Source organism: Nyctibius grandis, chromosome Z (genome assembly GCF_013368605.1).
Source record: "Nyctibius grandis isolate bNycGra1 chromosome Z, bNycGra1.pri, whole genome shotgun sequence".
Classification (NCBI taxonomy): Eukaryota; Metazoa; Chordata; class Aves; order Nyctibiiformes; family Nyctibiidae; genus Nyctibius; species Nyctibius grandis.
This window is the reverse complement of record NC_090695.1, coordinates 98,772,366-98,799,734: the sequence shown is the minus strand read 5'-3', so window position 1 is coordinate 98,799,734 and position 27,369 is coordinate 98,772,366. Positions and strand designations below refer to the sequence as shown.

At 70.2% G+C, this 27,369-nt stretch overlaps 1 protein-coding gene across 1 annotated transcript; it reads left to right on the top strand.

Annotated features, from left to right (window-relative positions):
• CASKIN1 (CASK interacting protein 1) lies at window positions 1-26,402 on the top strand. Its single transcript, XM_068423511.1, has 20 exons — window positions 1-94; window positions 12,318-12,369; window positions 13,213-13,310; window positions 13,526-13,671; window positions 13,759-13,854; window positions 14,077-14,207; window positions 14,291-14,399; window positions 14,687-14,795; window positions 14,897-14,991; window positions 15,066-15,183; window positions 19,190-19,288; window positions 19,398-19,516; window positions 20,229-20,342; window positions 21,893-21,973; window positions 22,341-22,451; window positions 22,545-22,646; window positions 23,043-23,181; window positions 23,260-25,365; window positions 25,468-25,864; window positions 26,306-26,402. The coding sequence occupies exons 1-20, from the start codon at window positions 1-3 to the stop codon at window positions 26,400-26,402; spliced, it is 4,413 nt and encodes a 1,470-aa protein (XP_068279612.1).
• The last annotated feature ends 967 nt before the right edge of the window (window positions 26,403-27,369 follow it).

Genomic DNA, 27,369 nt, shown 5'->3' with positions numbered 1-27,369 from the left:
ATGGGCAAGGACCAGGAGCTGGTGCAGGCGGTGAAGGCGGAGGACGTCGCGGCCGTGCAGAAGCTGCTGCAGAGGCCCAAGCCCGGCAAAGCCAGTGAGTGCGGCGGCGGCGGGGCCGGGCCGGGGGTGCTGCGAAGCGGGGGGGGGGGCACCGGCATGGCAGCAGCGGCCCGGGGCCCGCATCCCACCCGCTGCTCCCGGGGCCCGGCCGGGATGCCGCCCTGCCCGGCCCCGGGGCATCCCCGGCCCTTCCGCGGCCGTTAGATGTGCCGGGGACCCCCGGGGGGGGCCCAGCCCGGCGGGGGGGGGGTGGGACCGGCGGTGGCGGAGCATCCCCGGGCGCTGCGCGGGTGCACAGGATCCCCCCGCCGGTCCCGGTGCAACCCCCGGCACGGCCGGGCTGCCCTTGCCCTGCAGCTCCCGAGCTCCCGGAGCAGGGCCGGTGCACCGGGGGAACTTGGCCTGGGCAGGGGGCTGCGGCCGGGCAGGCAGGGCAGAGCTGGGGGCATCTGCGTGTGCGGGCACCGTGCGTGCGTGCGCCGGAGGTGCCGGTGCCCGCACACATCTGCGTGTGCCCGCTGCGTGTGTTTGGGTGCGTGTCTGTGTTTGTGTCGCGGTGTGTACCCTGGCATATGGGTGTTTGGATGTGGCTGGGTTGGCGGTGCTGCGCGTGGGGGTGTTTGGATGTCGCTCCGCGGGTAGCTCCCCGCGTGCGTCGCTGCGGCTGCCTTCGCGCGGCTCCGTGCGCGCACCGGGCTCCGTGTGTCCGGGCGTGAGGCTGCGGGGGTGTGCGTGTGCCCCTGCGTGTGTATCCGTGTGTGTACGTGTGCGTGGCTCCAGGAGTATCTGCTCTCTCGATGATTTAACTGCTCTGCCGAGGCGTTCAGTTCCACCCGGGACTGAATTATTCATGGTGCTGATGCAGCCGCAGGTTTCAGGCCTGGTGCGCGGGGACCGTCCCTGGGCACGGGCAGGGACCACGGGGAGCCCTCGCGTGGCATCGGGTCACTGGGCACGCAGCCCTTTCGCCACTGCACCGCGGGGCCCGAACGTGGGCACCCCCGTGTCCCTGGAGCCGTGCGGGGCTGGTGCGGTGTCCCCTGTCCCTGGTTGTGCAGGGTTGTTCCTGGCTGAGCAGGGCCAGCGTGGTGCCCCCCGTGTCCTGGTGCCAAGCAGGGCTGGCGTGGCATCCCCCGTGTCCCCGCTGTAGTGCAGGGCTGGCATGATGTCCACCACATCCCCAGTGCCGTGCGGGGCTGGCATGGTGTCCCTTGTGTCCTGGTGTCGTGCAGGGCCAGCGTGGTGTACCCCATGTCCCCAGTGCCATCGTAGCTGTCAAGGGTCTGTGTGAGGAGAGGAGGGGCTCCAGCTCAGAGCCCCCTTCGTCCCCACCTGCTCCAGGTGCTGCCGCTTCCGTGGCCTCTCGCAGCGGCGTGCGGGGACGGTGACGCCGCCTGGCCTGTGCCGAACACTGTCCCCCGCACACCCCTCTCCAATCCCCGCTGACCGGGGCGCACAGCTGGTGTTGCTGTGGCAACGGCCAGCGGTGCCGGAGTGCCACCACCTCCTCCTGCATCCTTCTCCTTCCCAGCCCTGCTCTGCTGCATCTCCTGCTGCCGAGCCCTCCGGCCGCCGGGCACTGTTGGGTGGGATGGCCGCGGGGGCCGGCGGTGCCCCCCATGCCAGGCTCATGGGCGAGGGACCAGGGATGCCCAGCGAGGCCAAGCCCGGCCAGCCTGGCGTTGGGGAGATTCCTGCTGTGGGCCTGGATGCTTGTGCCATGCCCCGGCTGGGCTGCGCGTCCCCAGCTCTGCCGGACCCGCCGGTGCCAGGCTGCTCTGGTGCCGTTTCCCCACACGCCCCAACTCTCCTGCGTGGCTGCAGGGCTGGGTGTGCGGCAGTGGGTGCTCCTGGGCTGGGGTGCGTGAGGGGGGTGGGGGAGGGTGGGAGAGCGTGAAGCAGGGGCTGTCCCCGTGCCGTGACATCCCCATGTCCCCCCAGCCCCTCTGCCACGCGTGCCTCCGGCGCTCCCCGCGCTGCGCGGCACCAAGGAAGATTTGTAACTTAGCTCTGTTATCTGGATAATATCCTATTCATGTGGGGTTTAATAAATGAGATTTTGAAAAATCCCTGCGTGAATTAACACGGGTTACCATGGCGACGTGGGGCCCGATTTAGCGTGTGGAGTACGAGTTTGTGGGGCCCGGGCCGGCCGCAGCGCGCACCGCGCTCGCTTCCCGGGCATCCATAATTGATGAGGTTGTCTGAAAGTTACGCAAATCAGATGCAGGGATTTGGCAGCAAACTGTTTCCCTCCCTGTCCCCTCCTCCCTGGTGCTACCTCGAAGAATTGTAGTGACTTGGCGTTTTCCCCTTGGCTCCCCGGCACCATGGGACGGGACGGGGTCCCGGGGCATCCCCAGTGGGGTCCGTGCCCGGGCACCTGGGGCACAGGGCAGCAGGAGATGGGGCTGTGCTGGGCCATGCCGGGGAGCAGAACCTCGCAGGGGAGCCGCGGTTCCTCGGCCGTGGTGTGGTAGAGTGGGCTCCTTCCCTGCCAGGCCGGTGCCACCAGCAGCTTGTCCGCTTTGGGAACGGCTTCTGTGTGGCACCCCTGGTGCTGCAGGAGGGACCACAAGCCCAGGGCCGGGCCCCTCCGCCCCGGCTTCTCCTCCCGCGGGGCTGGGGGGCTTTGCAAAGCGCTTCCACGTGCGGCAGCTTCGTGTGGCAAAGGAGCATCCCGGCACGTGGCCCTGCGGTGCCAGGGCGAGCACCCGGCGTGGCAGGGTGGGAGCCAGGGCTGTGTCCCGTGGGGCTGTGTTGCTCGCCCCGTGTCTGACCCTCGGTGCCGTCCTGGTCCCCCAGGCTGCCACTGGGGCTTGTGTCCTCGTGTGCCGCTGGAGCTCTGGGTACCTCCAGGACGCCTGGGGCCGGGTGAGCCACACTGCCTGGCTGGGCTCAGGAGCTGGGCACGGAGCCCCGCACCCCCTGCACCCTGCTATGCCGGGGTAACCCGGCCCAGCCTGCCCCACTGCCCAGGGATGTGGGTGCTGAGGCACAGGCAGCTCTCGGGGTGCCCCTACCCTGGGTGGGAGAGCCCCGTTCCCGCGGTGCTGCCTGCCCCGGGCTCTGTGTCCTGCCCCACGTGTCGCTGGCAGCAGCCCCGGCGTTTTGGGGGATGCCAGGGAGCAGGCATGGGGAGCAGGTCCTGCCCTCCCGGGGAGAGACCCCAGCCCCGCTGGCACCACTGGTGCTGCCCTGGCCCCAAAGCTCAGCGAGCACCCCCAGGCTCACCCCCCTCTGGGGTGCTGCCGCCCCGTGGGGACCCATCCCGGGGTGTGAGCGGAGCTGCAGCCGCTGGGCAGCATTGCTGCTTCGCGGGGGCAGCGGGGGACAGGAGCCAGACCCCGTGGGGACACGGGGCAGGGCCTTGCCAGCTGCCTCCTGCCCTCCTGCGCGGCGGCCAGTTAATTCTGGGGGCTTTTTGCCTACGTTTGATTGCATTAATAATCTCCTCTGATAACAGTATTTAATAAAACCAGGCTAATATGGCGCAGTTAGGAAATGTCTTTGACATTTTACAATTCAATTTCCATGCAGTAAAAGCCAGGGCAGCTGCAAATCCAATTGTGGTGCAGTGCCCAGGGCACACGCGTGGCCGGCGGCTGCCAGAGCTGCCCGCTTCTCCCCGACCCTCTGGGAACGCGGGGAACTTGCCCAGGTGGCAACTGCTGCCGCTCCCCAGCCACGGGACTTGGGGAGCCCCCTCGCTGCGGGGGATGGCCAGGCAGGGGGGTGCCAACGGGACACCGGAGCCCCCGGGTGCTGCGGGGCTCTGGAGCCATTGGTGCCAGGCAGGACGTCTGGAGCGTGAGGAAGGGGCTGCGGGGCCAGGTCCTGTGGCAGCTTGGCCGAGCTGAGGGGGCTGCAGAGGGGTGCTGGGCCCCCCTTGCCCCCGTCCCGTGGCTGGGTGCTGCTCCCGCGGCCCCCTGATCCCCTTGGCACGGATTAAGGGGCAAAGCGCCAAGGGGATGGGCTGGGGCGCGTGGGGCAGCGCTGGCACGGGGCGACGTTGGTGCATCCCAGCCGTGGGGCTGGAGGGCTGTTTGGGATGGCGGTCGGGGCCGAGCAGCTCCTGCCGCTGCCGTGCTTAGCGGTGTGTCGGCGGGTCCCTTATAAACTTCTTTGTGGGGTTTCTGTCCCGGCTGTGAATCCTCGCTCCCAGCAGCACTTGGCAGGCGGGCGCAGGCCGGCGTGTGCCAAGTTTCCTTCCAGAGGGGGATTGGTACTCAGCCCGCCGTGACACCCGGTTATTTCACATTTTCTTGCCTCTCTCCTCAGCTGGGCTGGAGTTGTGGGTGCGAACCCTCCTCTGCCCCAGCGCAGCCCCACGTCGGGGCCGGCCGCGGGGTCCCTGCCCGCGGGGGATGCTGTTGGCCACCGCCACCGAGGAGCAGCGGGGCCGTGGGCCGGTGGCTCCGCTCCCAGCTCGAGGCTCCCTCGCTGGCCTGGATTTCCTCACGGCAGTCCCAAGTTCGCCTGGCCTGACACCAATTAGCCCTTTGCTGGCGGCGGGCGGCCCCTCATGCCCGGGGCTCCTCGGGGGCCGCTGGCACCGGCTGTTCCCCGCACAAGGACCAGGGAGCGGCCACAGGACGTGGCAGGGCCATGCTGTGCCCGAGGGTGCTGGTGGTGCAGCAGGGCTGGCTGCTGCGGGCACCCCAAGCCCCTCTCCACAGCCACCCCCTTCCCCGCCAGCCCAGCTCGGTTTCCAGTAGCCAGGCTGGCGTTTGGCTCCTCTCCCCGGCTCCGCTGCGCTCCCTTTAACCCTCCCCTCCCCTTCCCAGCTGCTGGGAAAGGCTGCCATCCGCCCCCTCCCTGGCTCGGTGTGCTTGGCCCCGTGGTGGTAATGCCGGCTGCGTGGCATTGTGCCAGGGCACGGGTGGGTGCCCGAGCAGCGGTGGGTCCTTGGTGGACGTTGGCCCCGGGCACATGGCGGGTGGGAGCTGCGGTGTCGCCGGTGGGGTTAGCGGTGGACGGGACCACGTGGCTCTGGTGCTTGAATGTGTGGGTGTGCCGTGCCGAGCCGTGCCATGCCGTGCCAAGATGGCGTCGATGGCCACCTCTGCCCCGGGTTTCCATCCCGTTCTGCATCTGGGACATGTGGGACTCATCCTCCCGGTCCCCTCTGCCCGGCGCAGGAGCGGTCCCGCAGCGGGCTGGCTCTCCGTGCCGGGCTGAGAGGGATCTTTAAGCCGTAATGAAATGTTAATAGTATTTTCCAACTCAATACGGGAGTAGAAAATGAGGTGTTTAACGCCGGGCTCCGCAGCGACAGGAGCAATCAGGCTGAGGAATGGGAAGCCGGGGACGCAGCGCCGGCCTCAGCACGGCCTGACAGCCCCGTGATGGATGGGTGCTGGTGCTGGGTGCCGGTGCCCGGCACTGGCCACCTGGCCAGGGGAGCACGGTGCTGGGGCGGTGTGGGAGAGCGGCTGGCGAGGCGATGCTGGTCCTGCCTGGCTCTCCTTGGGTCTTGCTGGCAAGGTCACTGCCAGCGCTTGGTGAGAGCCGAGCGGAGCAAGGTGGTTGTGGGGCTGGGGTGCCCCGGGGTGCAGCAGGCCGATGGCACCCTGGCTCTGTGCCCTGCCACGGCCCGTATCAGCTGGAGGTGGTGTAGGTTGGGGCTGGTGCCCGAGCAGCTGCCACGGGCACAGCCTGGCCACTGCTTCTCCGAGCACCACGGCTGGCTGCTCTGCACCAGCGCTGCTCTGCCAGTGTGCAGCCGTGTGTGTCCGTGTGCATGTGTGTGCATCCGTGTGCACGCATCTGCCCTGCGCATCCATGTATGTTGTGTGCCCCATGCATCCATGTGCATCCATGTGCCCATGTGCATCGTGTGCCCGTCTGCATCCATGTGCGTTGTGTGCTCCCGTGCATCCATGTGCATGCGTGTGCATCTGCCCTGTGCATCCACCCCTGTGCCCGGGGCCCTCTCCGCTGCCCGCTTCGGCAGTGCCTGGCGTGGGGCTCGGTGCTGGGGCTGGCTCGCGGCGGTGGCTGATCCCTTCCAGATGTGGCCGCCGGCAGCCCGGCTCCGCGCCGAGGCCCCCGCAGGTTTTGGTCCGTGGCTGCCGGCGCCGCTGGAGCAGACAAAGCCGCCGCCTGCCCGCTCCTGCATTGCAGCTGGGCTCTTTGCGGCGCGCTCCTCGCCGCCGTGCAGCTCCGCAGCACCATCCTCCCGCCTGCCTCCGCTCCGGCGTGCGCCGCTCCTGACCGAGCCCCATCTCCTGGCAGGTGGTCCCACTGGGATGGCTCCTGCTAGCCCCCGGAGCAGTGTGACGCCTCCGTCCAGGCTCCCGGTGCTCAGGGCAGTTGCACGGCGTCGCCTGGGTGCACGTCCTCGTGCTGCCCATCCGCACCCAGCTGCCAGCCCGTGTGCCCGCAGAGCTGCCCATCACCGTGCCGTCCTGCCCGTAGGCACCACCAGGAAGCCATCGCAGCGTGGGGGGTGCGTGGGTGGGCACGGCGCGCTGGCATGCGTGGAAGCGTTGCGTGTTGCCCGGTTATTTACCTGGGCTGCCCCCTCGCACACGCGGGCACACGCCGGGGAGCTCCCCACCACCTCCCAGCGACGGCTGGGCTGCGGCTGGGTTCGTGGGAGGCCGGGTGATAGCGACTGGTCACTCGTTAACGATGCTTTAAGGTACCCAACGCTGCTGTTCCTCCCTGTGGGCCAGCGGGGCTGGGGTCGGTCTGCCCAGGGCTCCCTGGACGGGGACAGGGCCAGGCTGGATCCCCTGCCCCGGGGTGGAAGCAGGTGGTGCCAGCATCTGCCCCTCTCTGCTCCCTGCCCTGGGCAGCCTCTGCTCGGGCACTGGGGGTGCCCGGTGCCAGCTTTGCTGGGATGCGGACAGATGTAGGCTGGCTGTGACCCCGAGCAGCCGTGTCCTGTCCCCCACCGTGGCATCAGCCTCTCTGTGTTACCAGTTCCCTGTTCGCGGGGGGAGCAGGCTGGCAGTTACGGCTCCGTGGTAGCGGCACCAACGCGCATTTCCACGCAGACGAGGGTGGGCGTACGGCTGGCACCGGGCGCGGCGGCGCTGGGGTGATGCTCGGGGCTGAGCGTGGCACCCCGTGTCCCTCCTGCGGGGCTGGAGCTGATGTGTCACTGCGCTGCTCATCCCTGCTGCCGGCTTCCCCGCGTCCCCGGGCATCCTTCGCGTGGCACTGGGTGTTGTTTGGGGGTCGGTGGGTTTGCGGGCAGCAACTGGGCGCTGATGGGGAGCGTCTGCAGAGCTGGGGGCTGCGTGGCTGAGCCCCAAACCAGGCACCACGCAGCGAAGGTCGGGTGAGGATATGGCTCGGCGATGCAGGGACAGTGGGGATGCTCGTGGCAGCCGCTGGCACCGCGGCCCTGGCATGGTGCTGGTGGGCGCCGGGGGGTGCTGGGTCCCCTGGCCAGCTCCAGCCCCAGGTTTTTAGCAGGTCGGCTCTGCCTTGGGTACACCTGTGTCACCCATCCCCGGCAGCCCCTGGTGCCAAACCCTCGTCCTCCCTTGGGATTGAGAAGTTTCTTTTTTTTTTTTTTTAAAAAAAAAAATCTCAGCGGAGTCCCCGCTGCCTCTTGAAAGCTGCATTTAAGTTGTTTCATCCTGGCCCCGGGGGACAGCCCTGCGCTGCTGCAGCACCGTGACTCAGGCTGCCAAGGCCGGTTGATTTGGAAGTGCGGATTTCTCTGCTCCCCGGGGAGGCTCCGTGCACGAGGGCCGGGCACGGAGCGCCAGCAGGTGCGTGGGCACGGGGCCAGCAGCTCCCAAAACGCCTTGGGACTTGGGGAATGGTTTGTGATGGATGCTGGGGCACCCAGCTGTGGGTGTCCAGCTGTGATGGGTGATGGGGTGTCCAGATGTGATGGGAGTGAGCGTCCAGCTGTGACAGGCAGTTGTTATCCAGCTGTGATGGGCACTAGGGTGTCTAGCTGTGATGGGCAGTGGTTATCCAGCTGTGGTGGGCACTGGGGTATCCAGCTGTGCCAGGCAGTGGGGTATCCAGCTGTGGTGGACACTGGGGTGTCCGGCTGTGATGGGTGTCTAGCTGTGGTGGGCAGTTGTTATCCAGCTGTGCTGAACACTGGAATATCCAGCTGTGCTGGGCAGTGGGTATCCAGCTGTGGTGGGCACTGGGCAGCAGTGGGTCCGTGCCATCCCTGCCACCTCTGTGCCCCAGGCAATCCCTTCCCACGCGGCCCGCGAGCTTCCCGCTGCATTATTTATACAGCCAGAATCGATCAGAAGATGATAACGGCTTCATTAGCATCTGAGCCTCGCGCCGGCCTCAGCGCTGGCCGTGACCTTGGCTGCAGGGGTACAAGCCCTTCGCTGCCTGGCAGCGGCCAGGACCGGCTCCCCAGCGTCCCCACCGTCACCTCCGTGGGGTCCCCATGGCAGGGACCCCATCCCCGCTGCGAGGAATAAGGCCACTGGTGCCAGGGCCGCTCGTGCAGCGAGCGCTTGCAGCCCCCGTTGTTTGTGTGGCGCTCGTCAGCAAGGATATAATTAAGAGCAACTATTTTGGATGCTTCCTTTATCCGGCAGCGCACGGCGAGGCCGCTGCAGGGTCCTCCCCTCCTCCCCTGACAGGCCCTTGGCTTTGCCGTCGGTGTCTTCCCTGGGGGTGCTCGGGGTCGTCCTGCTTGGGGGGTCCCGGGGGTCCCCGTAGTGCTTGTGGGGGGACACGCAGGGGTCCCGCTGCAGGGATGGGGGGACTGGAGGGGAGGGGGCTGCTGCAGTGGGGTGATGGGAGGGGTGGGGGGGTGCCCTGGCTCGTTCACCGCCGAGCTGGGGGGGGGGGGCAGCGACGGCTTTCCCCTCATTAAGTAGATGTTGATTTAGCGGAGGCTGGAGCCATCTGCTCCCAGCAGCCGCCCTCCCCGCGAGCCGGCGCGGCGCTGCCGGGGGGAGCGGGGCGAAGATGTGCTTCGTCAGCGGGGGCTTGGCCGGGAGCCCCCGTGCCCCGGTCGATGGCTGCTGGCGCGGCGCTGGCTGCGGCTGGGGGACCGTGAGCACGGTGATGGGCACCGCACGGCCCCGCTGCTGGGGAGGGAGAGGAGCCCCGGAGGTGCTGGGGAGTCCCACCGTGTGGGGCCATGGCCTTGGGCACGTGTGCAGGGACAGGGCTGGAGCAGCCAGCGGGCACCGGGATGCCCGGAGCTGTGGTGGGCACGGGGGTCTCCCTGCGGCGTGCACCGGGATGCCCGGAGCTGTGGTGGGCACGGGGGTCTCCTCACGATGTGCACTGGGATGCCCGGAGCCGCTGCCAGGCACGGTGCGGGGGTGCAGGGTGTCAGGGTGATGCACAGCCAGACCCTGGGGTCACGCAGGGCATCTCGCCCGTGCCCACCCGGTCCTGCACGTGCGGCCGGCTCGTGCCCACCCGGGGCCATCGCTGCTGCGGGGTGGCTGGCGCGTGGCGGGGGAGGACGGGGCCAGCGAGGAGCTGGCTGTGCGCAGAGCCTGAATTCGAGCGTGCACTCAGCCTCTGTGATCCTTGTGTTTAAGTAACGGCATCGCTGGGCGCAGCGGCTGGCTGGGCTCCCCACCGCGGGGTTTACTCGCAGCAGACGCTGCTTGTCGGCCGTGGCCGTGGCAGACGCTGTGGCTCCCGGTGATGTGGTCCTGCCCGACCCCGCTCAGCACCGTCGGGCACCTCAGGATGCTCGCGGGGTGCAAGAGCTGTGAGGGGGCCGTGCCGTGGGGCTGGGGGGCGAGGGGGGCCCTGCGCTCCCGTGTTGCGCCACCGTTGCCTGAGCAGCCTGTGGGGAGCAAAGAGGGGACACTGGGGTGTCCCAAGGGCATTGGTGGGGCTCAGGTGGTGTGAGCAAGGGCCCCAGAGCCCTGGCATTGGCCCCTGCGCGGGCAGGGCAGGGCAGGACGGTGCTGGGGGTGCTGGGTCCTCGCCGTCACCCCCCCCGGTGTTCCCAGCAGGAGGACAGCCAGGGACGTGCTGGGTGCCCGCTGGCAGCGTGGCCGTGCGGGAGCCCTGCTCTCCTCCCCGCTGTGCCCAGCTCCTTTTGTGGCCGGTATTTTTAATTGGCATCGCTCTCAGCTCCCTTCCCTCACCCTCGTTAGTGCAGGAGTTGTCCTTGTGCTTCCCAGCCGTTAACGAGCTCTTCCGCGTCTCGCTGCCCCCAGACAGGTGGCAAATCCCTCACGGTGGCAGCGGGGCTGAGGTGGCCGCGGGCTGCGGATCCGGCAGCGTGTCGGGGCACCCATCCTGCTCCCCCTGCCCCGGGCACCGCGAGCACCACTCCAGCTCCCACCATCTGGCCCCGCGGGAGTGCCAGCCACTGCACCGCCATCCGTGCCACCATCCGTGCCACCATCGCCATGCTGCTGGGCAGCCAGCGGCACCCTGGGGTGCTGCACCCCAGGAGGACGTGGGACCACCCGGCTGCTCCCCGGGGTCCCCATCAGACCGGGGTTGCACCTCAGGACCTTTTCCCGGCAGCCCGTGAAGCCACGCCGGGGCCCGCGCTCGCCGCAGCCCGGCACGGGCACACCGGCAGGCTGGCGGCTGCTGCCAGGGCTTTAACGAAAGTCAAACCGCTGCCCGGCTGGAAGTCACTGACTAAGCACTTGGCACGGGCGCTGATGGAAGCGCTAAACAGATTTTGGCAGGCACAGCCTCTCCTGCAGGTGCAGGGAGGAGAGATCCGCCGCTACGGTGCGTTCGGCTGGTGCCGGGCTGCCCGGTGCCGGGTGCTGCTGGTGCGTACCCAGGGCTGGGCGCTGCGGGGTGCAGCGGTGACGGTGTCGGTGTCACCGTGATGCCCAGCACCGGGCATTGCCCCGTCCCAGCCCCTCGCTGGGAGCAGCCTGTGGGAAAGGCCAGGCACCATCCGTCCGTCTGCGAGGACCCGTTACCGGAGCGGGGCCCATCTCGGGGCCGGAGGCTGGAGCCAGTGCCGGGCACGGTGCCGCTCCTGCGCCCGCTGGCTCCTTTTGTCTGCCGGCCATGTGCCCCCCGAGGGGTGACTCGGCCCCCCCCGCTCCTGGGAGCTGCCCCTTGGCGCCGGGCAGCAGCGGAAGCGGCGCTGGGCTCCTCTCCACCGGCGCTGAATGGCACCTTTGTTGGGGAGCCTGGCGGGGACCCGGCCGCCGTGGTCGGTCCCGGTGCCGGGGCTCTGCCCGCCAGCAGTGCCCGACCCTTCCCCGGGGAGTGCAGGGGTGGGGTGCTGGGGGCTGTTCCCAGGGTCTGGTGTCCCCAACGGGGGTTTGTTGGCTGAGTGGTTTGTTTATGTGTCACACAGGCAGCACGGGCTGCCAGGGCGAGGGGGGCTGCCAGGGCGAGGGGGGCTGGCTGCGGGGACCCCACGGTGCCCCATCCTGTGTGCCCAGGGGGACCTGCAGTGCCCCATCCCTCCCTGCGCCTTGGGGACCCCGCAGTGCCCTGTCCCTCCCTGCGCCCATGGGACCCTGTGGTGCCCTGTCCCTCCCTGCACCCTGGGGACCCCGCAGTGCCCTTCCCGTCCCCCAGCACCCCCTGGCACCGTGTGCCAGGAGGAGAGGCTGGGCACCTGGACGGTGGCGGATGGTTGTGGCTGTTGAGGAGCCGTCCTCTGCGTCGTCGTTAGCAAACGTCCTGCGGCTCGGGCTGTCGGGCAGCTGATGGAGCGTGGAGGGGAGCCGGTACTGGGTGCCAGAGCCGGTGCCGGCTTGCTGCGGTGGGCATGGGGGCTGCTGCGTGGGTCCCCAGCCCGGGGCTCTGCCGTGCTGCAGCCACCCTCCTCCTCCGGCTCCGTGCTGGGGGCTGCGAGGAAGAGCAGGCTCATGGAAAGCCTGAGTGACATTTTTTGGTTAAATCTTCTGTAAATCTGCTTCGTCCTTCCTCGCGGTGCTAATTGGATTGCCCCGAGGTGGTTTGTATTCCCACTGTGGGGTGGGAGCAGGGCAGTGCCAGGCAGGGGGCTGCAGGGACGGGGGGACGTGCTGGGGCCGAAGCAGCCCGGCCCCAGGGGCCATGCCAGCACCCCAGCGGGGCAAAGGAGCCGGGGAGGGGACCCCGGGCAAAGCCACCACAGCCCAAGTGGATGGAGACCCCGGTGCCAGGGGGTCACTCGGGCTCTGCCGCCATCAGCAGGGACCCCCCACCCCGAGCCCCCCTGCCTGCAGCTGCCCATGGGCTCGGGCTGGACCCTGGTCCAGGCTGCGGGGAACCAAAACCTGGGAGGGGAGGGAAACCCGGGGCTGCAGCCACGTCCTGGGTCCCTGCTGCCTCCTGCCCTGCTCTAACGTGTCCCCTTCCCTCCCTCCCAGAGCTCCTCGGATCGGCCAAAAAAGTCAACGTCAACTTCCAAGACACCGACGGGTGAGTGGGGGCCCCGCGCCCGGGGGTGCGCGCGTTGGGGTGCCACGAGCAGGGCTGTGCGTGCCGTGGGGTGCCGTGCCGGGGGACACCCCGAGGCAGCCCAGGGGAGGGCTGTGATTTGCACCATCTTGAGCGCATCCGAGCTGGGCGCTGGAGCGGAAAACGTTGCCGTTTCCCAGGCGGACGTTGGGGATCGGCCTCCTGCGTGAGCTCTCTGCTCACATCGCTCCCCGCCGGGGCAGCGCAGGCAGCAGCTCCGCGGTGACGTGGTGGCCGGAGCGGGCTCCCCAGCGGGGCCCTGTCCCCTCCTCAGCCGGGGGTCCCGGTGATGTGGGGCAGTGGGATCGCCACCCCACTGCCAGCCTCTGGGGCACTGGGGCTGGCAGGTCCCGCTGGGGTCTGCAGTCCGTTTCCATGCTCCGGTGACACCGGGGTGGCCCCAGGGATGGGACGGGGACACCGGGCGTGACCAGGGCCCGGAGCAGCGGGGTGGTGGGCACGGGCACAGCTGTGTGGAGGGTGCCGCTGCCGGGAGCAGCAAGTAGGTCAGCTCCTGGGCTGCTTCCCAGCACCGAGCCTCCCGGTACGGCCGGTCCCAGGCGCTGTGAGAGCAGAGCGGGGGGGCGGCACAGCGGGGCAGGGGGCTTCCCTACCCCACGGCAAGGCCGGGCACCGGGCAGGGGGCATCGGGCAGCCTGGACCCCCCTGCGCCAGTGCCCATGGTCGTGGTGCCGGGACCAGGCTGGGGATGCCGAGGTGAGGCTGCCCGGGGAGCTCGGGGACACGGAGGGGCTGTGGAGGGGACCGGGACGCGGGTCCCCTGACACCGCGGCTGGTCCCCAGGTTCTCGGCTCTGCACCATGCGGCGCTCAACGGCAACACGGAGCTCATCTCGCTGCTGCTGGAGGCGCAGGCCGCGGTGGACATCAAGGACAACAAAGGTGAGTGCCGGGGTCCTGGCGCAGCCCCCCCTCACCCTGCACCCCTCTGCAGGCTCTGGGGGGGGGCTGTCAGTGTGCTGGGGGGCTGTCGGCGTGCCAGGGGGCTCACGATATGCCAGGGGGGCTGGTGGCATGCTGGGGGGCTCATGGTGTGCCGGGGGGCTGTCAGCATGCCCGGGGGGGGCTGATGGCATCCCTGTCCTGCCCGCCCGCAGGCATGCGGCCCCTGCACTACGCGGCTTGGCAAGGCAAGAAGGAGCCCATGAAGATGGTGCTGAAAGCAGGTTCCTCCGTGAACATCCCGTCGGACGAGGGCCAGATCCCCCTGCACCTGGCAGCCCAGCACGGGCACTACGACGTGGTATGCGGGGTGCGGCGGTGGCGGCGGGTGGCCGTGCCCGTCCCCCTGCCCCTGCCCTCGCCGAGCTGGGCTCTGCCTCCCCCGCAGTCCGAGATGCTCCTGCAGCACCAGTCCAACCCCTGCATCATGGACAACTCGGGCAAGACCCCCCTGGACCTGGCGTGTGAGTTTGGCCGCGTCGGGGTAAGTTCTTGCAGGGCAAGGAGGGGAGGGGACGGGGGGCACGGTGAGGTCCCTGGGGTGGGGGAGCTGGAGCAGCCCGGGGGGGCACGGGGCAGCCCCCAGGAGGGTGGCAGTGGGGACCCATGGTGCCACCGCTGCGGGGGACCTCCGGGTACTGGCGGGGGGGGCCGGGGGGCCGCAGCCGCCCTTGCAGCCCTGCTCCGTGTGTGTTTGCTGAGCCAGGTGGTCCAACTGCTCCTGAACAGCAACATGTGCGCGGCGCTGCTGGAGCCCAAGCCGGGGGACGCCGCCGACCCCAACGGCACCAGCCCCCTGCACCTCGCCGCCAAGAACGGCCACATCGACATCATCCGGTGGGTGCCGTGGGCAGGGGGGGCAGTGCCGGTGGGTGTCCCCCCCCCTCTGCCACCGCGCTGACCCCGCCGGCTGCCCGCAGGCTCCTGCTGCAGGCTGGCATCGACATCAACCGGCAAACCAAGGCGGGCACGGCGCTGCACGAGGCGGCCCTGTGCGGCAAGACGGACGTGGTGCGGCTGCTGCTGGATGTAAGGGACCCCCCCCAGACCCCCCCAGACCCCCCGAGACACCCCCAGACACCCCCAGACCTCCCCAGACCCCCCCGACACCCCCAGCCCAGGGAGGGGCTGTGGGGAGGGAGCGACCCTGCGGCCGGGGGCTGCGGGGCAGCATGTGCACCTCTCGTGGGGAGTGGGGTGGGGGTCCCAGGAGGGGACACACTAGGGCAGCAAGCGGTGCCCTCCATCCCGGGGGGTCCTGGGGGGTCGTGGGGCGGGGGGCAGCCTCCTCCCAAGCCCTCTCGGTGCGGTTGCAGAGCGGGATCAACGCCCACGTCAGGAACACCTACAACCAGACAGCTCTGGACATCGTCAACCAGTTCACCACCAGCCAGGCCAGCAAGGAGATCAAGCAGATGCTGCGGGGTAGGGGGGGGCCAGGGGGGCTCAGGGGGATATGCTGGCGCTGGGGGGATGCGGGGCTGGGGGTGCTGGGCACCTGGTGACCCCCCGCTGTGTCCCCGCAGACGCCTCCGCCGCGCTGCAGGTCCGGGCCGTCAAGGACTATTGCAACAACTACGACCTGACCAGCCTCAACGTGAAAGCCGGGGACGTCATCACCGTGAGTGCGGCCGGGGGGGCACGGGGGGACCCCGCTGGGGACGCCGTCCCCCCTGACCCGGGCCCTGCCCGCAGGTGCTGGAGCAGCACGCGGACGGGCGCTGGAAGGGCTGCATCCACGACAACCGCACCGGCAACGACCGCGTCGGCTACTTCCCCTCCAGCCTCGTCGAGGCAATAAGCAAACGAACAGGCAAATAATCCCCCACCTCCTGCCTCCCCCCGCGGGGCTGCTCCCGGCCCCGCAGCCCCGGGGAGCCCCGGTTCGGTCTGGCGGTGCCCAGGGGGTCGGGGGGGTGAAGCCAAGCTGGGGCCATGCCCCCGTCGTGCATGTGGGGTTGGTGTCCCCGCTGTGGGCATGGGGACAGTGGCTTTGAGTGTGTGGGGTCGGTGTCCCCATTGTGCATGTGGGGCCAGTGTCCCCAGTGAGTATGTGGGGCCGGTGTCCCCATTGTGCATGTGGGGCCAGTGTCCCCACTAAGTGTGTAGGGTCGGTGTCCCCATTGTGCATGTGGGGCCGGTGTCCCCAGTGAGTATGTGGGGCCGGTGTCCCCATTGTGCATGTGGGGCCGGTGTCCCCAGTGAGTATGTGGGGTCAGTGTCCCCATAATGCATGTGGGGCCGGTGTCCCCATCGAGCGTGCGGGGTCACTGCCCCTGTTGTGCCCGTGGGGTCGGAGCCCACCCGGTGCAGGTGGGGGTCGGAGGCGTCTGCGGTGCCGGGCGGTGGATGCATGGGGTGAGCTGGGGGTGTCCCTGTGGTCTGGGGGGGGCACGGCGCAGCGCTGGGGCCAGGGCTCTGAGCAGGGCGCTGGGCACCGGTGCCAGGGACCCAGCGCTGCCCCACGGGGACCCTCTGCCTGGCCAGGGGCTGTCTCAGGGGTCGGACCCTGCTCCCCTGCCCTGCAGCCGCCTGTCCCTGTCCCCAGCCCATAGGCTCCTGGGGGGGTGCGCGGTCCCCCGGGTGGCCCATGGCTGTGCCCGCTGCCCCGAGCAGCGCACTGGGGCCGGTGCCCTGCGGGCAGCATTGAAGGGTCCCACGTGGGCTGGCTTGCTCCCCCTGCAGCCACACACTACCCAGTTCTGGGGGGGCACGGGCAGGGAATGGCGGCACTTGGACGGGTCCCAGGGGAGCGGTGGCACAAGGGCCTGCCAGCCGCCGGGCATGGCTGCACCGGCCACAGAGGTGCCACGGGCCGGCCGGGCGGGGGCAAGGCCACCGTCCTGGTGTGGGTCACATGCTGGCACCACGGGGATGAGGTCCGTGGCCCCCGGGACGCGGCAGCGTTTGCCAGGGTGGGGGGTTCCGTTGCCATCCCATCGGTGCAGCCCGTGGGGTGGGGCCGGGGCGTGGGGCACAGGCGGTGGCTGCGCCAGGCCTTGGCTGGCCGGGCACGGGGGGTGCTGGCGGTGCAGCCCCCCGCCCAGCCGTGCCTGCAGCCCCCTCCTCCCGGGGTGCCTTTGCGGGGCAGCGCGGCTACGGGAGCCCCACAAGCTGCTGCTGCCCCGGTGCCCGTGGGGGGTCTGCGGGCCGTGCCCACGGGCCGTACCCTGCTGCCAGGCCCCGTGCTGAGCTCCCGCTGCTGCTCCTCGGCTCCGCATCGCCTGGCTCTCGGTTCTGCCTTCTCCACGTTCCTTTAGTCACTTTTTTTTGTTTGCTGCTTTTTTTTTTTTCCCCCTTTTCTTTTGTGTTTTGCTGGTGCCGAGCGTGTCTCTTATTATTTTGATCCTTTTCATTTTGTCTCTTGTTATGTTTTTTTTATTATCAGGTTCATGGGAGACTGTAACAATCCCCCACCAGTACCAAAAGATCCCGCTCCCGGCTTACGGGGCTGCTGTGCTAAACGGTGACGCCTCGTCCCATGCCTTCCATTCCCTGCCTCCACCTCCACCTCCACCTCCACATCCCCATCAGACTCTTTTCAGTTCCTTTGGCTACCGCAGGCTCTCCCCTAGCAGTGCCGACGGGCCGCGGGACGCACAAGGTAGTTCGCCGCGCGCTTCGTGCTCGCCGTGGAGCGCTTTGTCCCTTTAAAGTGTGTCTCGAGCCTTTTCTTGCTGCTCGGCCTCTTGGCACGGGGTGTTTGCCCGCAGGCGTGTGCAGGCGTGCGTGTGGGGTTGTGCCACACGTGTGCCATCGGCCCCCTCCCCTGCACGCCCTCTCCAGCGCTGCCCACGCATCCCACCTCCGCGGTGTCCCCAGCTGTGGGGTGCCCCCACTCTGCCCGCCCTGTCCGGGTGCCTGGGGACCCCCCTAACACCCTCCAGGCTCTGTGCCGGGGATGGGCAGCGCAGGGTGTCGGGCACCCCGTGAGCCGCTCTCACCGGGTCGGGGCTGTGGCACCGGGTGGGATGCTCTCGGGGCCGGCTCAGCGCTGGCAGTGCCCAGCTGCACCACAGGGACCGTCCCCGCAGCACGGGCGGGTGATGGGTGCTGCAGGCGCATGTGTTGGGGGAGCCCAGAGCGCAGACACTTGGCCGGGGGTTTGCAGGGGTGCAGCCCGGGCCGTGCCCACGGGGGATGCTGCCAGGGGTCTTTGCCGGTGCTCTGGCGGCGGTGGCACAGCGGGTGGTGCTGGGCAGCGCGGGCTTCTCGGTGCGCGGCTTGTGCCTGGTGGCTGGCAGCCGGGTGGCAATGCCCTGTGGCCGGTGGCGGGGTGGCAATGCCACGTGGCCGGTGGCGGGGTGGCAATGCCCTGTGCCCAGTGGCTGGTGGTGGGGTGACAATGCCCCGTGGCTGGTGGCGGGGTGGCAATGCCCCATGGCTGGTGGCTGGCTGCAGGGTGGCAATGCCCCGGTCCCGGTGGCTGGCGGCAAGGGTGGCAATACCCCGTGCCCAGTGGCTGGCGGTGGGGTGGCAATGCCCCGTGGCTGGTGGCTGGCAGCCGGGTGGCAATGCCCCATGGCTGGTGGCGGGGTGGCAATGCCGCGTGGCCGGTGGCGGGGTGGCAATGCCCTGTGCCCAGTGACTAGTGGTGGGGTGACAATGCCCTGTGGCTGGTGGCGGGGTGGCAATGCCCTGTGCCTGGTGGCTGGTGGCAGGGTGGCAATGCCCCATGGCTGGTGGCTGGCTGCAGGGTGGCAATACCCCGGTCCCGGTGGCTGGCGGCAAGGGTGGCAATACCCCGTGCCCAGTGGCTGGCGGCGGGGTGGCAATGCCCCGTGGCTGGTGGCTGGCAGCCAGGTGGCAATGCCCCGTGGCTGGTGGCAGGGTGGCAATGCCCTGTGCCCAGTGGCTGGTGACGGGGTGGTAATGCCCCGTGGCTGGCGGCGGGGTGGCAATGCCCTGTACCCCATGGCTGGCGGCAGGGTGGCAATGCCCCATGGCTGGTGGTGGGTCCCGGTGGCTGGCAGCCAGGTGGCAATGCCCCGTGGCTGGTGGCTGGCGGCAAGGGTGGCAATGCCTCGTGGCCGGTGGCTGGCGGCGGGGTGGCAATGCCTCGTGGCCGGTGGCTGGTGGCAGGGTGGCAATTCCCCGTGGCTGGTGGCTGGTGGCGGGGTGGCAATGCCCTGTGCCCCATGGCTGGCGGCGGGGTGGCAATGCCCCGTGGCCGGTGGCTGGTGGCGGGGTGGCAATGCCCCGTGGCTGGTGGCCAGGTGGCAATGCCCCGTGGCCGGTGGCTGGTGGCGGGGTGGCAATGCCCTGTGCCCGGTGGCTGGTGGCGGGGCTGCGGCAGCGCTGGCCTCGCAGGGCCGTTGTCCATCTCCTCTGACGCTGGTTCACACCCCGGGCTCGGCGCTGGGCGGCCCCGGCCAGCCCTGGTGCCAGCGGGACCCGGCGAGGCGGGCAGCAGGGTGAGCTGGTGGGGGAGCTGCGCTTTGGGGGTGCCCTCGAGCCATGCCCAGCCGGGAGGGCCGGGTCCTCTCGCCCACTGCTGTGTCACCCACGTGCTGCCGGCTGCCGCGGGCTCCCTGGGGAGCGTGGGGGGCTCAGCACCCAGTGCCTGGCCCCACAAGGCCCCTGCATCCTCCCCAAGATGGGTGCAGGGGCACAGCCAGCACTGTCTTGGCCAGGGGACGGGGTCCTGGGGCTGGACACTGTCACCCCATGCCAGCTGCTTGGGGGGGGACAGGCCCCTTGGGACAGCGCTGGCATCCCTGGGCACCTTCGCCGCGGGGTTTTCGCTGCGTGCGGTAGCCACGGGTCACTCGATGCAAGCCCACGCGCGCCTGACGGCTGCTCTCCGCTCTGCCACCAAGGGTCCCGCGGGGCCGACGTGAGCCCGTCCCACCTCTCGCCGTCGCAGGGCGGATCGGCGCCCGCCGAGGAGATCTGGGTGCTGCGGAAACCCTTCGCAGGTGGGTGCGCGCTGCCGGGACCCTCCCTGTCCCCAGGGTGGGGGGACACGTACCGGGACGTGGCGGTGGCTCCGGCAGGGCCCTGGTGGCATCTCCTCTCTCCACGCAGGTGGTGACCGCAGCAGCCTGGGCAGCACGGGCAGCGTGGCCTCTGGGCGCAGCTCGGGGAGCGGGCAGAGCACGGGCAGCGGGGCACATGCCCTGCACGCCGGCTCCGAGGGTGTCAAGGTAAGTGAGCCCCAGGGTGGCCGTGCCAGCACTCTTGCCCTGGGGCAGCGTTTGCTGCCTTGGCACCTGCCCCTGGCCCCTGCAGGGCTGATGCTCGGCCGGGTGCTGTGAGGTCCTACTGGCACCCAGCGTGTCACTGGCCACAGCTGTCCCCAATGGTGACCACCAGCGTGTCCCCTCCTGCTGGGCTGCTGCCTGCATGTTGCCCCCTGCCCCTGCCTGCTGCTGCCTGCATGTTGCCCCCTGCCCCTGCCCGCTGCTGCCCGTGCGGTGCCCCCCACGCTTCGGGCAGTGCCCACGGCAGCCTGGCATGTCCCATCCCCAGGCCAAGGCACCCACGAGCCCACCTCCCCTGGCATCCTGTGCCGTGCCAGAGCGGGCTGGCACGGGGGTCCGCGTGCCCCTGAGCCGAGCACCGTGCTGGCGGCCGTGGGGGCTCTGTGTGGCGGGCGGGGGGGGCCCTGCCGCCCGCGCTGGCAGCCTGGCCCGGGCGAGCACCAGGCTGGATTCGGGGTACCACAGTGCCGCGGTGCCGCCGCCTGCCAAGCACCATCTGTGCCGCTCCCGCTCTCCCCGCCGCAGCCCCGATCCGCTGCGCCCCTCCCTGCCCACCCTCGCCCGAGCTGGTGGCCACCGCGGCACCCACGGCACTCACCCCCCCCCGCCTCACTCCTGCCTGCTCTCCCCCCCTCCTTCCCGGGGTGTTTTTCAGCTGCTGGCAACCGTCCTTTCCCAGAAGGCTTCTGCGCAAGAGTGTGCCGTGGGCGATGGGCCGGCCAAGGCGCAGGACACCGCCGCAGGTGCGTGCCGCCGGCCGCCGGAGCGGGCACAGGAGCCCCCCTGGCCCTGCCGCGGGCGTGCCGTGGATCCCGGGATCTGTCTCTTTTTTTTATTGCCGCGGCCCCCCCGTCGCCAGAAGGAAAAACGTGTGGGTAAAAAAATGACTCTGTCGCCTTTCGGCTGCTGCCAGGCCTTCTCCTGCCTCGGTTAGTTGGGGGGGTCCGTGGGGCGGGGGGCGGCGGCGCGGGCGGGCGGGGGGGCTGGCAGCGCTCCTCCCCAGCCCCTTCCCCTTCCCCGGCCCCCGCCAGCCCCACCGGAGCCTGAGCTGGGGTCTGTCCCCCCCCCCGCCACCACCACCACCGCCAGCACCGACCGGGGGGCTGCGGGGGGTGCCCACGCCGCGGGGGAGGCACGTGGTGGGGGGGGCAGGTGGGAGATGCCCACGCGAGGAGGATGCACACGGGGGGGGGGACGTGGCAGGGGGGACCCGGGCTGCGGAGATGCCCATGGAGGGGGGGGAACCTGGGATGGAAACCCAGGACAGGGGATGCACCCACGGAGCTGGGGGGATGCGCACGTTACCGGGGGGGGGGCCGGGGGGGGATGCACATGCTGGAGAGATGCCCACGCAAGTGGGCTGCAGAGCTGAGGGAGATGCACATGGCAGAGGGATGCACATGTGAGGAGGGCGCCCACGCAAGCGGGATGCAGATGCCAGGAGGATGCGCACGCAGGGAGGGGGGATGCACACACACACACACACACACACAGACACACAGATGGGGCAGGGGGGTGCAGTTGGCAGCGGGGGGAAGGGGCTGCTCTTGCTGGTCCTGATCAGAAATAACGAGGCAGAAATTTCTGGGCAGCCCTTGTCACCCCCCCCCCCCGGGCTGGCAAAGGCACCAGCCGGCGGGTGGGCACAGTGGGGCTGCCGGGGTGGGGGTCCCGGGGATGAGGCAGCTCGTGCCAGCCAGGCCCGTTGCTGTGGGGCACAGCAGGCGGGTGAGCCCCGTCCTGGGTTGGTGGCATGGCCGGGGGGGCTTTGGGCAGCAGGATGTCTCGGACCCCTCCTGGGGGAGGTGGCAGCCAGGGAAACCTGCTCCAGAGGAGGGGTCCGGCTGGGTCCCTCTGCTCACGTGGGGGGTGTTGTGGCACCCCGGCCCCTGGCTGGGCTGGGGGCTTGCCTGGCTCTGGGTGGGGGGCGAGGGCAGCAGCACGAGCCGCCGTGGCCCCGGGGAGCTGCATGTGCCCGCATGGGTGGCCGGCAGAGCCCCGTGCCAGCGCGGGCGGCCTCACCAGTGGTCAGTGACAGCGGCTGTGGTCTGTCTGGCAGTGCCGGGCACGGTGCCCCGCACCACCCCTGCCCGTCCCGGGGGAGCAGACCCCCTGTTCAGGGCACCGTGGGGTGCTCCGGGCTGTGCTGGGCTGTGTCGCTCTCCCGTGCCCGCCCTGGCCCTGCCAACCTGGGGCCGTGGCCATGCCAGCCCACCCGGGGCAGGGGCTCGGCTCCCCACCTCGCTCGGCCCGAGCCCGGGGGTGGTGGCCCCGGCCCCCCTGACCGCTGCCTCCCCGGCAGGTTCGTCTCGGTCGCAGAGCGTGGCCAGCTCCCCGTACGCCCCCCAGCCCCCCGCCGAGCCCCAGCTGAAGAAGATGGAGCCGCCGTCGGAGGGGAAGGTGAGCGGGGGGTGCAGGGTGCCCCACGGCAGAGTGTGGTGGGGGGACACAGCCGCAGCCACGGGTGACTCAGCTGCCCAGTGTCATGGTCACCAAGGCTGGCAGGGCGCTGGGTACTGGCCGCTGTGGGGGTGAACCAGTGGCACGGGTCATCCCTGCGGCTGCCACCCCCTGCTCCACGGCACCAGCCCTCCCCGTATGCCCCAGGGGATGTGCCTGGAGCCATGGGGCCACACAGCCCCTCTGCGGTGCCAGCTCCCACCTGGGGCCTCCTGCCGGCACGTGGATGGGTGTGGGGACAGACACGGGCAGGGCCAGCGGGTCCCCGTCCCCAGGGCTGCCCCGAGCCATGCTGTGCCCTCCGCAGAGCTCGGAGGCCGTGTACCAGTGGCTCTGCAAGTTCCAGCTGCAGCTCTACGCGCCCAACTTCATCAACGCCGGCTACGACATCACCACCATCAGCCGCATGACGCCGGAGGTGAGGCCGTGGGGACACCGGAGCCCGCCGGTGCCGCGGGGAGGGGGCACGGCTGGTGCGGGGCAGTGCTGACCCCCCCTCTCCCTGCCCCAGGACCTCACGGCCATCGGTGTGACCAAGCCGGGGCACAGGAAGAAGATCGCCTCTGAGATCAACAACCTCAGCATCCCTGAGTGGCTGCCGGAGTACAAGCCGGTAAGGTCCCCTCTGCCTTGTCCCCTCCAGAGTGGCACAGAGGGGGCGAGGGCGGGAGCTGGCTCATCGCTCCCACATGGGACCCGCATCCCGCGCTCCTGAAGCTGCCCACGTCCCCTCTGACAGCTCAGGGGCCATCGGGCTGGTGCCAGCTGCCACCGCGTGGACATGGCACCGTGTGTCCCCTGATACCCCATCGGCTGGGCACGGCAAGGGGCTTCCCATGGGAGCGGGGTGGGCATGGCCCCAGGTGGTTGTGGGGCACAGGGAACCCCCTGGGGCTGTCCCCCTGTAACATGGGGTCACCTGCGTGGCGTGGGTGCTGTGGTGCCGGGGGTGCCAGGGCCAGACCCTGCTGCCAGCGGCACTGAGCCGTGCCCTGCGTCCCCCCCCCAGGCCAACCTGGCACTGTGGCTCTCCATGATCGGCCTCTCCCAGTACTACAAGGTGCTGGTGGAGAACGGCTACGAGAACATCGACTTCATCACCGACATCACCTGGGAGGACCTGCAGGAGATCGGCATCACCAAGCTGGGTAAGGTCCCGTGCCCCAGCGCCGGCCGCGGCAGCCCCGGCCCCCGGCGGTGCCACTGATGCCCTGCGGTGTCCCCAGGCCACCAGAAGAAGCTGATGCTGGCGGTGAAGAAGCTGGCGGAGCTGCAGCGCGCCGAGCTGGGCAAGTACGAGCCAGGCACACTGAAGAGGAAGGCGGCGGCGGCGGCGTGCCCGGAGGTGCTGGCCATCGAGTCCCCCCCGGCAGAGCCACCCGAGTGCCAGTCGCCCAAGATGAGCACCTTCCAGGACAGCGAGCTCAGCAGCGAGCTGCAGGTGGCCATGACGGGCGAAGCCCCCGAGGAGCCCCCCGAGAAGACGACGAACCCCCCGGCCCCCGGCTACCGCTCGCCCCCGGCGCTGGGCGGCCGCGCCAGGCTGATGAGCAGCTCCCAGGAGCTGCTGGGGGACGGCCCGCGGGCACCCCCCGCCGCCGCCATCTCCAAGAGCCAGGAGTACCTGGCAGAGGGGGCCGGTGAGGGCCCTCCCGCGCCACCCAAGGAGGCGCGCCCACCCCGGCACGGCCACCCCGTGAAGCGTGCCAGCGTGCCCCCCGTGCCCGGCAAGCCCCGGCAGCCCTTCCCGCCCGCCGGGGGCCACCTGACGCCACCGCAGACCCCCGGCAAGCCGCGGCCACCCTCCCCGCAGGGCCCACCAGTGCCCCACGCCACCGCCAAGGTGAAGCCAACCCCGCAGCTGCTGCCGCCGGGCGAGCGCCCCGCGTCGCCCCGCTCCCTGCCCCAGTCGCCCACCCACCGCGGCTTCGCCTACGTCCTGCCGCAGCCTGCCGAGGGCGAGGGGGCACCCCCGGGCGTGCCCGTCCTGCCCGTCTCGGTGCCCGTGCTGTGCCTGCCGCCGGCGGGCGAGGGCGAGGAGGAGCCGGGGCGGCCCAAGAAGCGGGCGCACAGCCTGAACCGCTACGCCGCCTCCGACAGCGAGCAGGAGCGGGACGAGCTGCTGGTGCCGGACGCGGGGCCCTACGCCACCGTCCAGCGGCGCGTGGGCCGCAGCCACTCGGTGCGGGCGCCCGCCGGCGCCGACAAGAACGTCAACCGCAGCCAGTCCTTCGCCGTGCGCCCCAAGAAGAAGGGGCCCCCGCCGCCGCCCCCCAAGCGCTCCAGCTCCGCCATCTCCAGCGCCGGCATGGCCGAGGACTTCCCCAAGGAGGGGGAGGGCGAGGCGGGCGCCGGGCCCCCCGCCGCCGAGGGGGAGAGCCGCCGGGAGCAGCGCCGGGCCAGCGACCTGGGCGGCAGCGTGGACACGGGCAGCGCGGGCAGCGTGCGCAGCATCGCGGCCATGCTGGAGATGTCCTCCATCGGCGGCGGGGCCCGGGCGCTGGCGCTGCAGAAGCCACACGGGGCCGGCGGGCCGGGGCCGGTCAAGGCGCCTGAGAGCTACTACCTGCAGCCGGGGGCCCCCCCGGGCAGCCCCGAGCGTGCCCGTGTGGCCACCGTCCTGGCCACCGTCAAGCACAAGGAGGCCATCGGGCTGGACGGGGAGGTGGTGAACCGGCGCCGGACCATCAGCGGCCCCGTCACCGGGCTGGTGGCAGCCGCCCGCCGCGAGCGCGCCGACAGCGTGCGGTCAGAGGCGGGCGCCGACGGCCCCGGGGAGCGGCTGCGGGTCGAGCGCGGCGGCTCCCCGGATGGCATCCCCTTCGCCGAGGAGGGCAACCTCACCATCAAGCAGCGGCCGCGACCCCTGGGGCCGGCCCGGGGGGAGCTGGGCGAGGGGCTGTCGCCAGCCCACCGCCACGGGGAGCTGGCCAAGGTGGAGGCCAGCGCCACGCTCAAGCGGCGGATCCGGGCCCGGCAGAGCCAGCAGGACGGCGTCCGCTTCGTCCTCACCGAGTCCGACACCGTCAAGCGCCGGCCCAAGGCCAAGGACAAGGACGCGGCGCTGGAGCCGGCCCCGCTCGCCGTCTACCAGAACGGCACCGGCACCGTCAAGCGGCGGCCGGCCTCCGAGCTGAGCGGGGCTGAGCCCCCCACGCCGCCCGCCGCCCGCCCCGATGGCCCCGACTACGCCCCGCCGCCCGCCGAGCCCAAGAAGCCCTTCAAGCCGCCGGTGTCCCCCAAGCCCGTGCTGACGCAGCCGCCCCAGAAGGTGCCCGGGCCGCTGGCGCCCGTCCCCAAAAAGGTGCCCATCCCGAGCCCCGGTAGCCCAGGTAGGTGCCCTGCCAGCCCCCCGGGACGGGAGCTCCCCGGGGCGGACGCCGGGGGTCCCGGCTGTCCCCGCCACCCTCTGCCCCTCTCCGTTCTCTCCGCAGAGGTGAAGCGGGTCCATGGCACGCCGCCCCCGGTGTCCCCCAAGCCCGCGCCGCCCCCCACGGCGCCCAAGCCCCCCAAGCCCCACGCCGCCATCCAGTCGGTGAGCGCCAGCTCCACGCCGGCCCCGTCCCCCGCCCGGCAGCTGGGCGCCGCGGGTGCCAAGCCCTCCAGCACGCCGCCCTCGCTCTGCTCCAGCCCCGCCAAGCCCCTCTCGCCCGGCGCGCAGCCCCAGCAGGTGCCGGTGAAGCCGCCGCGCTCGGCCATCGCCGGCCCCTCCGTCGACAGCGGCGGCCCCGAGCTGGCGCAGCAGAAGCTGGAGGAGACGAGCGCGTCCCTGGCCGCTGCGCTGCAGGCTGTGGAGGAGAAGATCAAGCAGGAGGACAGTCAGGCGGCAGAGTAAGGAGGCGCAGGGCGAGGGGTGGCCAGTGGTCCCCGGGGAGGGCACGGGGCTGCGCTGTGCCCCCGAGCTGCACGGGGATGGGGGTCGGGAGGCCGTGAGCATCACGGGCAGGGGTCAGGCTGTGCTGCCATGGCAGGAGCATGGTGACATTGTGGGGACAGTGTTGGAGCATCATGGGGCCGTGGCTGGAGCTGTGTTGGGGAGGTGGCACTGGGGGACACCGTGCCAGAGCAGCATGGGCTGGGGGACCTGGGCTTGTGGGTGCATGGGGGGGGTTGCCTTGGGGAGGTGACAGTGGGGACGCGGGGCTGGGATGGCCCCGACCGTGCAGTAGCGCTGGGGAGGTGACACTGGGGACACGGTGCTGGGCACAGCGGGGCAGGAGGGGACCGTGTGGTCCTGTGCGTGGCACTGACCTGTCCCCGACGCTCGCCCAGCTCGGCCGTGGAGTCGAAGAGCACCGTGAGCATCCTGGACGACATCGGCAGCATGTTCGACGACCTGGCGGACCAGCTGGACGCCATGCTGGAGTGAGGGGCGCCAGGGCCCCCCGAACCTCAGGGCTTACGTGGGCACAAGGGCACAACGATCCACGACCCCCCCGCCCCGCCGCCCTCCCCCGGCCTCTCGGACAGCCGTCCCCTCCCGGACATCCCGTCCCCCGGGGTTTGCACAAAGAAGAAGATACCTCAGGATTGTGCTCATGGACTCGGCGCCGGCTGCGGCAGGACTCCCTGCGCAGAAGCAAAAAAACACACAAACCAGAAGCAGCAAAGCAACACGTCCCGGCCCGCCACGGCCCCGCCGGCTGCCGGGGCTCCGGGGGGGCTCTACCCGCCTGCCCGGTGGCCGTCGCCCGAATGTAGCACAAGCCCTGCCCGGTGGCCCCATGTGCCGCGTGGCGCCGACGGCGTTTGCTGGTGGACGCCGCGGTGGCGGCTCCGGGTGGGCAAATGCACTTGGGTTTCTTTTCTCCTTTTTTTAAATTTTCCTTTTTATTTTTGATTTTTTTCTTTCTTTTCTCCGTCGCCGTTGGCTGGGGGGGGGGGGGGCGGGCAGGGGCTGGGGGCTGCCCCGCGGAGGGGTGATGCCCGAGGGGGCTCCCTGGCACGGGGGGGGCTTCGCCTTGGGCATGGGAAGGGGTTTTTTTTGTTTGTGTCGGTTGCAAATCGGGGAGCAAACGCCCCGTTTTGGGGCCCTCGGCGGCGTGGGGTGGGTGGGGGCAGCAGGATGTGCCCCTGCCCGACCCCCTCCCCGCCGGGGGAGAGGACAGTGATAAGCTATAAAGAAGTATTAATTTATTGGAGGGGGGAAAAAAAAGATATAAAGCAGATTTCCCCCACCCCCAAAATAATAAAAAGAATAAACTTTAACAAATATATATTTAAAAGATTTAAAAATATTAGCAATTATATATAAAGCAGTTTAAAAAGAAATCAAGAGAAAACTGGATTTTAGCTTGAGAAAAAAAAAAAACCTATTAGATTATCCTAAGCTGTGT